The following is a 15146-nucleotide window of genomic DNA, read 5'->3' on the forward strand; positions in this document are numbered from 1 at the left end:
TTGCCAGAGATGCCAGGCTTTCATCATCAGTGGTTCACATAATTTCTTCATCTGAGAAGCAGTAAACCAAAAGATTTATCAGAACAAATGGAAAAGATTTTCTATATAGGCACTGGCAAAAGATCTGTAGCCTTTCCTCATTCCTGTACTACAAATTTTGAATGTTCTATCAAAACTTTTTTTTCAGCAAGTGTCTAGCTTTTCTACTGTCAAAGTACAATGGCTGCCATTTCAAATTTTCATATAGGGTATAATAATTCCTTCATTGCTTCTCTAAAAATATGTAAAACCTTTCCCATGGAAGCTTTTATGTTAAGACCCCTCCAATTAGAGACCCAGTTCCCCATGGGCCATCATGATCAACCAAAAATAAACCTTTTGAACCAGCAGTCTCAGTCGATCTTAAGTATCTTTTTGGAATACATTTTTCTGGTTGCAATCACATCTGCCAGATGGATCTTGGAACTACAAGCTTTATCAAGCAAGCTACCTTATCTGTATCTCATCTTTCATAAAGATAGAGTAACCTTGAGGACAAATTCTTCCTTTCTGCTGAATGTGACATCTGAAGTGAATTTGAATCAATCTATTGATTTACCAGTCTTTTTCCCCAAGTATTCAAACAGAGGAGAATATATGTTATACACATTAGATGTTTACATACAGCTCAGGTTCTGTTTGCACAATACTAAGGACTTAAGAAAGTGAGATCAGCTATTTGTATTCTTTTCTAGAGCAAAATTGGAAAGCAAAATATCAAAAGTCACGCTTTCTAAATGGCTAACAGACAGGATTTCTTTTGGTTATAATGACCAAGGCTTACCCTTTCATGTGAAACTGAAGGCTTATTCCACAGCTGCAACAGCTACACACCTATGGCTTTCATGACGAGAATTTGTATTGATGACATTTGTGCAGCAACAACTTGGTCTATGGTTCACACCTTTGTATCTCATTACAAATTGGATGTGCAGTTCAGAGCACACATTCATCCTTTGGTTCCACTATTTTCAGGAATGTCCTTCCTTGATACCACTCCAGTGTCCTACTTTTGGTAGCTTGGGAATCTGTCCCAAACATTGAATCAAGTGAAAATAGACAACATCAGATACGAAATTTATTTACTTACCATAACGATTCATCTGTGTTGCCTCATTTTTGTCCTGTTCCACATCATTCCCTTTCTTCCCCTTCCAGTATTGTCATCAAGCAGCTTCTAGTGGTTGGGCAAACCTCAACTAGGCTCTGTGTGTTTTAATAGCTCAGTAGGCTTTCATTGATTACATCTTTAGGTACTTTTTGTTGGTTGTATTTTTATGATGATGATTAGATACTAGATACTGTTAGTAAACTCAATCTGATGTAATTTAATGGAGAGGAGAGAATTATGGGTTGGGGAGGAGCCAGGACATTGGATCCACAGTTTTAGAAGAAGATCCCAAGGTTAGATCCCTTTGGGATCCAGCAACCCAAACAAACCAGACATAAATGAGACAACACAGATCTGTCTTTATGGGAAGTACATAACTTTTGTATATAATAAGTTTGGTAATCAAGAAAACCTGCCTTTATTTGAAAATGATAGTATTTTTACCAGAAAAGGAAATCTTAATGTTGTGGAACATTTTGAAACAATTCAAATCTTTTTGGGATATACAATTAATGAAGATAAAACAGACTTTAGCTGTAAATAATGTACTCACAAATTCATGGGGGCATTATAAGACAAATTATTTAGGAATGTGGATTAAAAAGTCTTCTGTTGTGGCAGCTAAGGATGAGTGAGAAGAGCCTAAACAAAAGATAATACAAAAACTAAGAAACTGGAAGCTATTGTGTGTGGAAATGGATAGTAAGTTACAAGCAGTGAAAATATCTTTATTAGTCCCTTTAGTTTTATATATGGGTCAGGCATATTTTTATCAACCATCAGAGAAGTTTTGGGCAATAATTAATAAAGAGTTGAAGAAATGTATCTGGGAGGGGAAGAAGACAAAAGTTATGTGGGATAAGCTGATGCTTCCAACAGAATAAGGTGTTTTAGGATTACCTGATTTGAAGGGATAGTTCAGAGCTACACATTTAAAGCTGATATACATAACACAAGCAGAAGGTTATAATTCAAAATGTATATGAATGATAATGAAATGGGGGGGGGTTCAAGAAATAGAGTGACTGGGATTCTGGATGCAGATCCTTAAGGAGAATAACAACCATAGAGAATATTATATCATAAAGTAACAAAAGTATTCTAAGAACTAAGTCAACACAAGAATAGAAAAAGGAGATTTTTGCCAACTGAGATGACTGTAAGTATGGATACAGAAAACAGGCAAGAGGGGTCTGGAATTTAAGTGAGAAAACTGCCAAAGGAACCAATGCACTGGAAGCAATACAACAGAGAGGGAATGATAATAGAGTGTGATGAGGTCAAGAAGATGTTTGGACTGCAAGCTAGAGACTGCCCTCCCTGCCAGCGATTGCCATCAAAGTATAGGCAAAGAGAAAGGGACAGGGGAATCTTAAGTGAAAGACCTGTTGTGGTGGGGTTTTTACTCGAATTTAGCACATAAGTTGCTGTTAAAAAAGAGGTACTTATTAAGGCATATAAAATATTGCATGTTAACTATATGGATCGATTGTAAGAGGTTAGAAAAGCTCGGGAAGAGAAACTGGAAAAACAATTTACAAGGGAACAATGGGAGAACATATTATGGCTCCCAAATGTGCAACATAGTCTAGAAGATTTTAGGATCTTTCCCTGGAAATGTTTGCATTGGCATTTTGTAAGACTTCACAATTTTTTTCAACAGGTAGATAGCAAATGTTAAAAGTGTGACGTGGAAGAAAGAGATAACTAGAGTCGTGTGTTTCGGGAGTGTAACGAGTTGGCAGATTTTAAAAATTCACCACTGAGAACTATATCTGAAATATTTGGTGATCAAATTACTGTAATTAAGGTTATGATTTTTTTTTTTAGATGAGACACAGGATCTGAATTTCTTAGACATACTATGGCCTTATTAACTTTAATTTTGTTGGTTGCCAAAAAGCAATTACTAGAAAATGGAAATCAAAGACTAAATCAACTGTATTTGAAGCACTACATATTAGAAAAGAGATAAAAGAACTGGAAGAAGGTTCTTTAGAAAAGTGTAGGAGCACATCACATTAAAATAAATACAATTTGTGGGAAGAATATATGCAGCGAGTGAGATTTAAGGGAATGCAGGATTTCAGCAATTTATGTAATATTGGACTGATGATAGTTGCAAAGAAAGAAAATATATGTGATACATACTGTATTTAAATGGAAAAAAATTAATATGGTTATTTTATTATAGCAATAACCCACGCTGTGGTAATGTTGATTTACCACGGTTGGTGGTTTGGTCCCGAGGCCAAGGACCAAACAAAGCCAACCGTAAATACAGCATTACCCAGCAGAAGTGGGTTATTGCTATTATACCATGACATTATTTAAGAAAAGAAACTATTACTTTTCTTTAATAATGGCATAGTATAATGCCTGTTTACTGCCCTTCCGCAGATGTCTGGCATCCGCAGTTCTGATGTACTGCGCGCGCAGTACATCAGAGTTGGCAAAGCAACGGAGAAAGCAAGATCTCCGTTGCTTTTTAAATGGGTTTAACATAGCGAGACAGTTTAAAATAAGCAACGGAGATGTCCGTTGCTTATTTTAAACTGTCTCGCTATGTTAAACCCATTTAACAAAGCAACGGAGATCTTGCTTTCTCCGTTGCTTTTTTTTTTTAAACCTGTCTCGCTATGTTAACATAGTGAGACAGTATTTTAAAAGTAGAGTTATACTAATGGAAAAAAGTCCGGGCGACCGGACCTTTTTCCATTAGTATAACTCGATTTACAATGTGCACGCTGGCCAATCAGCGTGCACGTTTTGGGGGGGTTGTGGTATAATTTCTGTTAATGTATGTTTGCCTGTGTCCTAAGTGTCAGTTTATCAAAATTATTTAAAAAGAAAACTGAAGAATTTTGTTATCCTCAGTCTCTACTAATTGTTTCTCACAAGAACCAATTCAGGGATGTGAGCCCCAGCCCTTCTCTCCAAAAGAGGCAAGCAGGCAAAACCTCATTAATCCCTTTCTTCTCCACCATGCCAGCTCCAAGGACTGTGCCCACAGCAGTAATTGAACTTGTGTCACCTGGTTCATAGTCAAGATTTTCTCCATCTGTGCAAGGATGAGCTGGCAAGTAGCCAGTATATATTGTTGCAGGTGAAGACCTGAGTATAAGTCATTTTTGAAGAGTTTTGCAAGGGGGATTAGATTAGTGATGAGACAGTAATCTTGAGTGCTAGAATGAAAAGAATGTGGCATTTGTGGGGGTAGCTATACCAATGGTATGAGATAATATTTGAGCTGGTGGTAGTGTTATGACTGGACCTACAATTTTAGGAAATGTTGGGTATTAATTAGATCTTTATGGTGGAGCAATTAATTCTATAAATTTTGTATTAGTTTTGTAGTAGATAGCAGTGATAGCCTGAAAGAAGTGTTGAAAATACTGGGTTGGCTGCCATTTGTCAGGGGAGAGGGTAGAGCCATTAGCCTGGAAGGTGTCTCATAGATTCATGGGTTCATAGGAGACTAGTAGGATAACAGCTTAAGAGCCCTTACAAGCCTAGACAGTATAACCCAATATATGGCCTCTAGGGGTAAGAGGATGCCATGGATTTGTGGCTGTGCAGTGAGTATCTTTTGCAATTCCCAAGCCATTGAGCTAAATTGAAGAGGGCCAGGGACGGACTCTGCTTAATGTGAATAGGAAGCCTTTCGACATTTCATCATTGTATTTTCAATATTATGACTTTCAGTAAGTTGACTTGGACCCATAGAAAACAATGCATTAGTGGCATGTGCAAAGTGAGACTGGTCTTTTTGCCCATTTTGATGTGTGATAAATTAGTAAACCATGATGGTGATTTTGATCTGGGGAGGTTAGTAATTATACAGATTTTGAGAGTATTAAAAATCCTATTACATATCTGCTTTGCAATATTCTGTTTTTCCTTTTATCTTAACTTATTTTGTTCAGTCTGCCTGTCTCTCTCCCTGTCTCTCTCTCTCTCTCTCTCTCTCTCTGTCTTCTCTTTTTGTCACACTTTCTCCATAGTTCTGCACGTGTCTTTGGTAGAGTAATGTGTGCTGCATTTATACAGCAGAAGGCTGCCTTAAGCCAAGATTAATATCAGAAAATAAATATATAGACCAACTGACAATGAGTTTTCTTGTTACTCCACTGAATTCAGTTAAGAAAACTAATGTTTCTTGTATAATATTTTAGCTGCTGCCAGTGGAAGAGAAGTACTGTCCTCCAATCGTACTGAAGGTGATTGAGATTGGTTTTGGGTTACTTAGTTCAAAACATGTTGTGGGACAGACAACCATTTCTTCATTGAAAGAATTCTACTGTGACCCTTATGCACAGGAAAACATTCCAGTTCTTCCAACTCAAGGTACAGTATGATATGATCAGCATCAGTTCTGTTCTTTCTTAATAATAATGTGTCATAGTTATGAATTTAAATGTAAATGTATGACTGTGTGTGTGTGTGTTTGTGTGCACGCGTGCATGTGCATGTATGGGCAGGCTCTACCTGCGCAGATGAGAACACATTTGTGAGTGCAAATGTAATATGAGTCTACCATATCATATCATAATAATAATAATAATAATAATGATAATAATAATATAACTTTAAACATAACTGCTCTTACATTCCTGCACAATACTCTTCATCATAAAAACAGTTCAAATACATATTGTTGATCAACAGGGGATGTCAAGTAAAATAAAAAAATAACCAATAATTACCTTTGTTTTTGTAGAAGGGCACTCCCACAGTACATCCCCATACCTCTCAGCCCCTTGTAAATTGAAAATCATAGTGCCTGCCTTTACAGATTGGAGCAGATAGCCCAAAAGAGAAGCTCCCCAAATAATTCAGTTGAGAATCAAAAAAGGATATTCTAATCTTAAAAAGAGAGAAAATAAAAGAAAAAAAGACTTGAAGACCAGACTGCAGGAACTGTAGCAAACAGCTTTATATAAGCTCCTTGCTACATTTTTTACAGTTAATTCACATGCAGACTTAAATAACACATTTATTTAAGCATCTGTGAAATCAGCTGCATCTGCTTAAATAAATGCAGAATGACTGGCCTTGCAATGCTGACATTAAAAATGAAAATTCAAGCTGAAATGTGCAATTGATAAAATTTTCGGGTCTATGTTATGTATTCGAATTTCCAAAATGTCGAATACCATATGTTCAAGACTATATGGTCGACATTTGAAAGTTCGAATATATAATAAAAAAAAAAGAAAGAAAGAAAAACATACCTTAACAGTGCGAGCCCCCATACCCCCCTACTTAAATATACCAACTCTGAGACTGCACTTCAGTGCAGAAAAGGGAAATTCTCCCATTCTGCACCGTACGTCGCCGTTAAAGTCAACCTTCGAACACTTGAAATGTCGATCATATGGTCTCAACTATATGACGTTCAACATTTCAAGCATTCGTTTATTTGACATAGACCCAAATTTTCTAGCTGCACTATACTATTGGTCTGCTGAACAATCCAAACAGCATAGTGGAACTGTAAACATGGCTCAATAGCACAGGAAGCTTAGAAACTCCCTGTGCTATTAGTCCATTTTTTTAACTGCACTATGCTTTTGGTCCTCTGAAGTGACCAATAGTATAATGCAGCTAGAAAAATGGACCGATAGTACAGGTAGCTAGAAGCCTGTAATGCTACTCGTTCAGTTCTCTTGCTACATTGTGCTGTTTGTGTGGAACTTAGCCGTGAATCCATTGATTCCATTTTGACTTTGACAAGCTTTTGTCTCATTGGCCCTATAATTGAGCCATTGAAAGAGCACAAACTGAAGATGTTAAAGGACAAATCAGAGCTGTGGAATGTAGCATTAAAGTACCAAAACTGGAATACTGCAGCAAATGCAGTGTGGTTGAGTGATTTGTGCCTCCATTATTCATATATTCTTGCACTGAGTTCAGTCCCTCTTGAAAAAGAGAGATCATTCATAATAGTGAAAAATACGAAAAAAAAGAGATCTGACTTTATCCAAAATGCTATAGTCTTCAACATAGAAACATTGAAAAAAAACACAATTACAAGCCCACACATGTAAGTATAGTATATAGCAAATAAAATGGGCACAAGCAAATGTAGCATCAAGCAATCATGCTCAAACAACCAAAAATGAGCACTTACATCTCTAGCAGCTAAAAGGTAATCAGAGTGTGTGTGTGTGTGTGTGTGTGTGTGTGTGTGTGTGTGTGTGTGTGTGTGCGTGTGTGTGCGTGTGTGTGTGTGTGCGTGAATATGTATGTCTACATATATATATATATATATATATATATGTGTGTGTGTGTGTGTGTGTTTAAATATATGTGTGCTCTCTCTATCTCGATATATGTGTGCATGTGTACATCTATATATATATATATATATATATATATATATGTAAATATGTTTGCTCTGTGTCTCTCTCTCTCTAGATATATGCACGTGTGTGTGTGTGTGTGTGTGTGTGTGTGTGTGTGTGGAGTTAGGTGGGTGGAGATTCAGGTGCAATATACTGTGTCAAATGCACATTTTGTTGAAAGAATATAATGTTCTCATTTTAAATCAAATGTTATGTTAGTCACAGGTAGGATATGTTGAACGTCAGCTCTTCTAGTCTTTTGTGTGAGATGAGCATTCATGAAGGTAAGTGGACTTTTGACAATTAAGGTTAAATAAGTGCTGTGTAAGGGGATATATTTAGTTGTGTGCATCTATGTATGTTTTATAGTGTATGTGCAAGTGTTTCTGGGTTAGGTTTAGCATTAGGGCTAAGTAAGGTCATAGTTTTAGTGCTGTGTGTGTGTGTGTGGTGGGGTGTGTGTCTTTACCTGTCTTGTTTAATAGTATTGGTATTATTTGGTAAGGGAATGTGTAAGGGTAGGGTTTGGAGAGTGGGGGGGTTAGGGATAGGGTTAGCACTCATACGTAAAGCGGCATGAAAGGACCAGCTCAAACATATCTCCTGGTTGCCATTAGAGAAGTGTTGCAAACCTCAACAGGGTTCAGTCTTTTTGAGTCATTGTATGGCAGGCACACAGAAGAGATGTTACATATTATCAAAGAAACTTGTGGAGAAGAAAAAAAATAATTGAAAGGTGTCATAGAACACTATACCTGCATGCAAAGGAGGTTGAAAGTGGTGATGGCCACCACAGAGGAACATACGGAAATAGCCCACGCTCACAACGGGGTGTGTATAATAGAAATAAAGGACCAGAAATTTTATACTGGTGAACAGTTATTAGTTTTGATACTCTCAGCAAAAAACACATTTTTGGCTAAATTGCAGAGCCCATTTGAAATAATAGAAAAGTTAAAGGGGGTAGAAGACATGTTTAGACTGGTAAGATAAGATCATTACTACCATATCAGTGTTCTGAAATCACAGAAGGAGTTACAAACCTCTGCAATTAGCTTAGTAGCACCGGCTAGTAACTCTGGAGAAGAAAGAACAGTGGCCACAATCTATACAGTTTAGGCAGATGATAAACTAAGTCACAGAAACAAGAAATAAAAGAGTGTCTATTAAGGGTACACAAAGTGTTTTGATAGCTGCCTGGCAGAACAAACCTGGTTCAGCTCCATAATTAAACCACTCAGGAAAAGGTTAACTGGAAACCTTGCATAATGCCAGAGTCACAAAAAAAGCGGTACAGAAACTAGTAAAGAAATGCTTGCATATCATCACATTCATATATACTGCCATATTCCAAATGTTCTTCAGGAGAAATGGTTGCATATCATCACATTCATATATGCTGTCAGATTCCACATGTTCTTCAGGTTTTCTGTGCCTGAATCACATTATCAGTTCCCTGGAGTACCATTTAGTCTATCTGCTGCTCCAAGGGTACTCAGAAAGTGCTTGGCTCCTGTGATAGCCTACTGCAGACTGCAATGTATTCACATTTTTTCTATATTGAGATGACTTGCTTATCTTTGCAGGGTCTTTTTCTAAGTGTCAAGAGTCTCCTAGTTGGGTAAGGGATCTCCTACACAGCCCGAGATTCCAGGAGAACTTACAGGAAGTCTTGTTTGACTCCTCAAAGGACTGTATTTCTGGTGTGTCTCCTGGACACCTCACTTCAAAGAGCTTTTCTTTCACAAGAAAAAGTAGATATGAATTTAGAGCTTTTCCTGAGTTTTCTACTCAGACTGTTATCATATTGAGGGAACTTCTCAGGATTCTGGGTCTCATGGCATCTGTGATACTCATGATATGTTCTTCAAGACTCCACATGAGAACAGATTCAGTGGTACCTGAAATTTCTTTGATCCCAGCATTGACATCCCCTGTCATTTCAAATTCCAATGCTGGGATTTGTGAAAAAGGAGATTTTGTGGTGGAAACAAGAAATTTTTCAAAACCTAGGTCTCTCATTCCTCCTTCCTATTCCAGCACAGTCAGTTATAACAAGCCCTTCAAACTTTGCTTGGGAAGCAGTATCTGTGGGGATAAAAGTGGAAGGTCTTTGGAACAAAAAAGAAACCAGAATGCATAAACATAAAAGAAATGTTAGGTCTCAATTCTCTCAAGCATCTGTGGTCTCCAGGACCTCTTCAGATGTTTACAGACATCACCACAGTAATGTGGTACATTGAAAAGCAAGATCTTATCCTCTGTGCATAATAGCCATTGTAGCCTGTGATGTAGTTTTTCAGCACAGTCTCACTCTACAGGAATCTTACATATTTTCATTGGAAAATTTGCACTCAAGCTGAGCAGGACCAGGACAGACCCTCACAAATGGCAACCAAATCAGGGGGTCTTCTAAGAATTGATCCAGCTGTGGGGAGCACCTCAAGCAGATCTGTTTGCCTCTGCTTCCAACAATCAGTTGGCAACATTTTGTTCCATGATTCCATGCAAGAAGGCCTTGAAATCAGATTTTTATTTTATTTTCCTTGGACAGGAATGTTCCTATATGCTTATTTACCCATTCCACTAATATCTGGGGTCATTCTGAAGATCCAGGACTCTTCAAAGATAATTTTGACTACTCCCTTATGGTCCAAGCAACATTTGATCTCTCTTATTTTAGAAATGGCTATGGGCAATTACACAAGCTTTGGCACAGATAGGATTTACTCACGCACGATCAGAGATGTTAGATATATCTCAGTCCCAAACATCTACAACTGACTGCCTGGATGATAGAATTTTAATACATTTTAAGCACCTTTTCTGTGAGGATGTGCAGCAGGCATCAATGGAGGCAAGAGAGCTTTCTACTAGAAAAAGCATATAATAGCAAATGAGAAAGGTTTGCTAGTTGGTGCCAGCAAAAAGCACAGCACCATTCAAGGTTAGCATTTCTTTGTTCTACAGTATTTGTGTGAGTTGCTATCCTGTTAATAGTTTTACTCCTCAGTCAAGATTAGTTTGGTAAGAATTCACAGAAAAAGTGCTAAAAGATCAGGATAGCCATAGAAAATTTTATTCCAAAACACAAGATGAGCGCTTTTGTTCTAAAACACTTAAAACTTCATCAGACAACTGCATTTGTTAAAGTCCCAGTTTTTATACTACTTTCAAAATGGTGGAATATGTCATGCTAAGCCCCCTTCCAAAAGCCACATTTAAAGAAACAGGAATTATTTTTTACAAAGTGGAGCTTTTAAACACAATACATTTGCAACAGTTTTCCTTTTTACATTTTACATTTAAAAGCTATGCAAGGATATTTTTAATGGAAGGTTTACATCCTGAATTTTTAAATCTGCAACATATTCAAATGCCTTCTTACACTTTACCAGTGCTCACCCCCATATGCAGAAGACGGCAGTTGTAAAAGGGCAATTTGTAAGAGTGGCACAAATGGTTACATTCGATAGTGATTTTTGGGATGAATGTATGCACCTAAAAGGAATGTTTAATACTAGAGGGTATCTGAATGACTCTGTAGAAAAGCTGATGTATGAAGTAATGAATAAAAGAGAACGTGGTTATTTCACACCTATACTATGTTCCCAGTCAGATGATATAGTTAGAATAACAAGGATGTAGGACACAAGTATAAGTAATGGAAATATGGCTAACAATAACAATAAATGTTACAAGAATGTATTCATTACTATGTATAATGCAGATAGTCAGTTTATTAGATGGGTCCTCAAAAAACAAAACTGATCAGTTCTTAAGGAAGACAGGTAAATAATACAGAAATTAAGTGAGAAACTGGTTGTGGTGTATAGAAAAGATAGAAACATGAAAAATATATTGGACAATTTCTCAAAGGCTATAAGTAGTAAAAAAAGAACGAACATGGGGAAGTGTGGGAGATGTACGTATTGTAAATACATTCTTGAAGGTGAACAATTCACTATTAATTCACACTTATTTAAGCGTTCAGGAAATTATAACTGTGATACTGCTGAAGTGGTGTACATGGCTGTGTGTCAGTCTTGCCCTGGATTCTATATAGGCAAGATGGAAAGAAAGTTAAAGGATAGGGTGTACAAACATCTGTATGACATTAAGAAGAAGAAAGATGCAAAGTCCCTTTGCAAACATATTCAAGAATATCCGGGACATGGTTTTAAGTTCAGCATTCTAGAGAAAGTGACCCCAAGTATAAGAGAAGGGCCTTGGTCTCTCCTGTTAGTTAAAAGAGAGCTTGCTGGCAGCTCCGGTTTAATGCAGGGAATCTGCCAGGTCTAAATGAACAAACATCCACTGCATATTTATTGAAGCTGAAGGAATTACTTAGATAAATAATTTGATGTTTTTGATGGTTTTATACAAACGTGTTGTTTTTAAATATAAAAAGGAAAATTGCTGTAAATATATTGTTTTTAAAAGCTATACTTTGCAAAAATTAATTCCTGTTTCTTTAAATGTGTTAGAAGGGGGCTTGGCATGACGTATTCCACCATTTTGAAAGTAGTATAAAAACTGGGACTTTACAAATGCAGTTATCTGATGAAGTTTTAAATGTTTTAAAATGAAAGCACACATCTTGTGTTTTGGAATAGAACGTTTTCTATGGCTATCCTGAACTTTTAGCATTTTTTCGGGGAATTCTTGCTTTTATCAGCATTTGTTGAAGGTTCATTTGTTAGCCATTTCAGCATGCCTGCCCATGGATCCCCCTTTCAGTGCAACCTCATGTGAAAATGTAAGGGGTGTTGTATAAAAAGTCTCCTAAGAAACAGGTGACTCCTCTCTGGGATCTTAATTTTGTGGTGGAAAAACTAACTCTTGCTCTATTTGAAACCGTTCATCAACCTGTCTTAAGATTCTTCACATGGAAAACAACCTTACTAATTGCTCTGACCTCTGCAAGAGGAGCATCTGAGTTACAAGCTTTCGTGGTGAGTCAGTCTTATCTCATTTTCGAAATAGAAAGGGTTTAAGAACTAATCCTTCACTTATACCTAAAGCGGTATCCAAGGTTACCTTAAGTCAAACCCTTCATCTCCCTGCCTTCTTTCCTGTACCTAAAAATGAGGCAGAAAGAATACTCCATACCTTGGATATCCATAGACAATCTAGATACTATCTTGCTAGAACAAAATCTTTCAGAACTATTGATCAGTTGTTATATTCCTGCCATTGTCCTCTCAGGGCATTAGCCTCTCTGTCTCTGTTGTCAAGAAAGATCTAAAGGGCTTGGCATCCAAAATTAACATTTAATCAGCTCAGTTTCAGCTGACACATGGTTTGGGTGTGTGGAGGTGCCCTGAAAGCTTTGTAGGCAGGCCAGCTGTTATATCTGGTACAGGATACAGCTCATAAAGCTTAGACTATTGCAGCAGTGATTATATGAACATCTGCTGATGTTAAACATATTGATCACTGGTGTGGTAGCCTTAGCTATATGGGTTTTATCCTGCCAAGTATGTAATAGCCGTCCAGTTTCCAAAGCATCAGGGCTTCCACACACCCAAACTGCCAAGCAGCTTGAGCTGAGTAAAAGAGAAGTTTGGGTGTGAAGCCTTTTAAAGCTTTACTGCTGCCAAAGAGTACACTCCCCTGAGGCTTTTGTGGATCTATGAACAGCTTGTGCTTTCCTTTGCTGGGCAGATAAGTTCTCTGTGGAAAAAAACTTCCATTTTCTCAAATTTATTGATGTTTTATTGCTTTCCTTTTCAGGAAAGTTATTTTAAAGCTAAGAGTGTTGTGTTTTAACAGACTGTCTTGAGACTGTAACATACTTTTAAATGGAGCAATCGCTTTTTCTGTCAGTTTAAAAGTAGTGTTAACTAACTGAAAACATATTTTCTGTGGAGAAATTATGCTTATTTTTCCTTGGCTGGGTTGGTATAATACTTAAAAGTGCTTTCTAATGTGCTTTTTTTCTGTTAAAAAAGTAACTTTTGTTGACTGGTAGTTTTACTGTCATTCACTGCTTGTCTTCCCCAGGAAAGAAGCACCATTTTTGTCTTGACCATGGAACAGACTACCAGTCCCAAGGTCGGTTCTTTTTCCAGTCACAAAAAGAAAAAAGTTAAGCAAACGCCTTTGCCACAACACCAGGTTAGCAATTTGCCTCAGACACAGGTAGGTGACTCTGCTGTGGCCATTTTTTTTTCCTCAGACCACTCGTCTTTTACCACAGATCCCTCTGGTGTAGCACTTGCAGCCACTGTGGAATGGGAGTTAGCCACGTCCTCTGTGGCTGTTGGAATCCCTCACAGGGCAAGGGAGAGCCACGGTTGTAGGCCCTGGGAGAGGAAACAGGGAAGGTTTCCCTGTTGTGCCGGAATGCTTTGCCCATCCTCGGAGAAGCAGCTCCTGCCATTAGTAACATGGTTAGTCCCATTTTCCTAAAAAAAAAAAAAAAAAAAAAAATCAAAACCCAAGCATGTATCTACTTCTCAAATTTCTTTAGACAGGAATAGTTTGCAGTGTCTGGCTCAGGGTTTAATTCAGGGTTTTGATCCTTCTTGTAAAGTGGTTTCTGGTAAAAGAAAAAGGGATTCCTGTTTTCCTCAAGAGGTTCAGGATTCTGAATTTGAACAAGAAGTTGCAGGGATTGATTCATTTTTTTCCCTCAGATTTGCCAGTGTTTTCAGTGGGAAAACACAGTGGACTTTCAGTCCCTCAGAAAATACTATGAGTTGTTACAGAAGGATTTTCCAGAACCTAAACCCTGTTCCTTCAGTTTTAGAGGATTTCTGTATGTTATTGCCTGCAAATTTCGTGTTAGTCCGCCAGCTGCCTCTAAAAAGGCAGACAGGATGTTTAAAATTCCTCAGTTTTTTAAATGTTTATACCAAACCTGACCCAGCAGCTACAGCCTTAGATGACTGCACTTCTGCTAACTGCTTAGTTAATTCCAATCCTACTGTTTCTGACAAGGATGGGAAAGTTATTGATGAGTATGGGAAACAAGTGTATACATCTACAACTTTGGTTTTCAGAATTTTGAATTCTCAGGCTCATATGTTAAAGTTTGGTCTGACAAACTGTGAAAGTATGAGGAATGTTTTATCTGCAATTTATTTTTGTGAGGAAAAATCTGCTTTAAATAACTTGGTTTGTTCTTTTGCACAGGTCACTACTCATTGTTTGCAGTATGTGTATGACTCTATTGATACTTTTTCCAGGGCTATGGCCACTGGTATTGTTTTAAGGAGATTTGCATGTCTGCATTCTCAGAACTTTCCAGACAATGTTAATAATGAGATTTAAAATTTTCTCTTGGAGAGAGGTTCAGTGTTTGGCCCCTTTACTTCAGAGGTGATCAAAAAGTATGATGAAATCTGCAAGCTGATCCAGGGACTCTCTTAAGATTTTTTAGCCCTCTTTTTCCAAATTATCTAAGGGATTCTCTGCAATTTTTGGCAGAAAAATAAATAAAACAGGATAAACAACCTCTACAGAATTCAGGCAAACAGACATTTTAGAAGGAATGGCAAGATAGGTCCAAAAATAAGTCTCTTACCTCCCAAAACCAAGAGCAGTCCAGTATGTCTGAATGACTGTTGAAGGGACCTTGTGACCTACTCTGACCTTGGCCTCTTTTTCTTCCAGAACATCCTATTCTGTATTTTCTCTTTGGC

The 15146-nt window shown here is 37.4% G+C and overlaps 1 protein-coding gene across 1 annotated transcript in view; it reads left to right on the plus strand.

Moving 5' to 3' along the window:
* LOC122810691 (myoferlin-like) overlaps positions 1–15146 on the plus strand; it is a 1883765-nt gene that overhangs the window by 558606 nt on the left and 1310013 nt on the right. Inside the window, 1 exon segment of the mRNA XM_044082260.1 lies at positions 5326–5497. Within this exon segment, the coding sequence (XP_043938195.1) occupies positions 5326–5497 (172 nt within the window).

Source organism: Protopterus annectens, chromosome 9.part0, assembly GCF_019279795.1.
Source record: "Protopterus annectens isolate FY-2018-M chromosome 9.part0, PAN1.0, whole genome shotgun sequence".
NCBI lineage: Eukaryota > Metazoa > Chordata > Ceratodontiformes > Protopteridae > Protopterus > Protopterus annectens.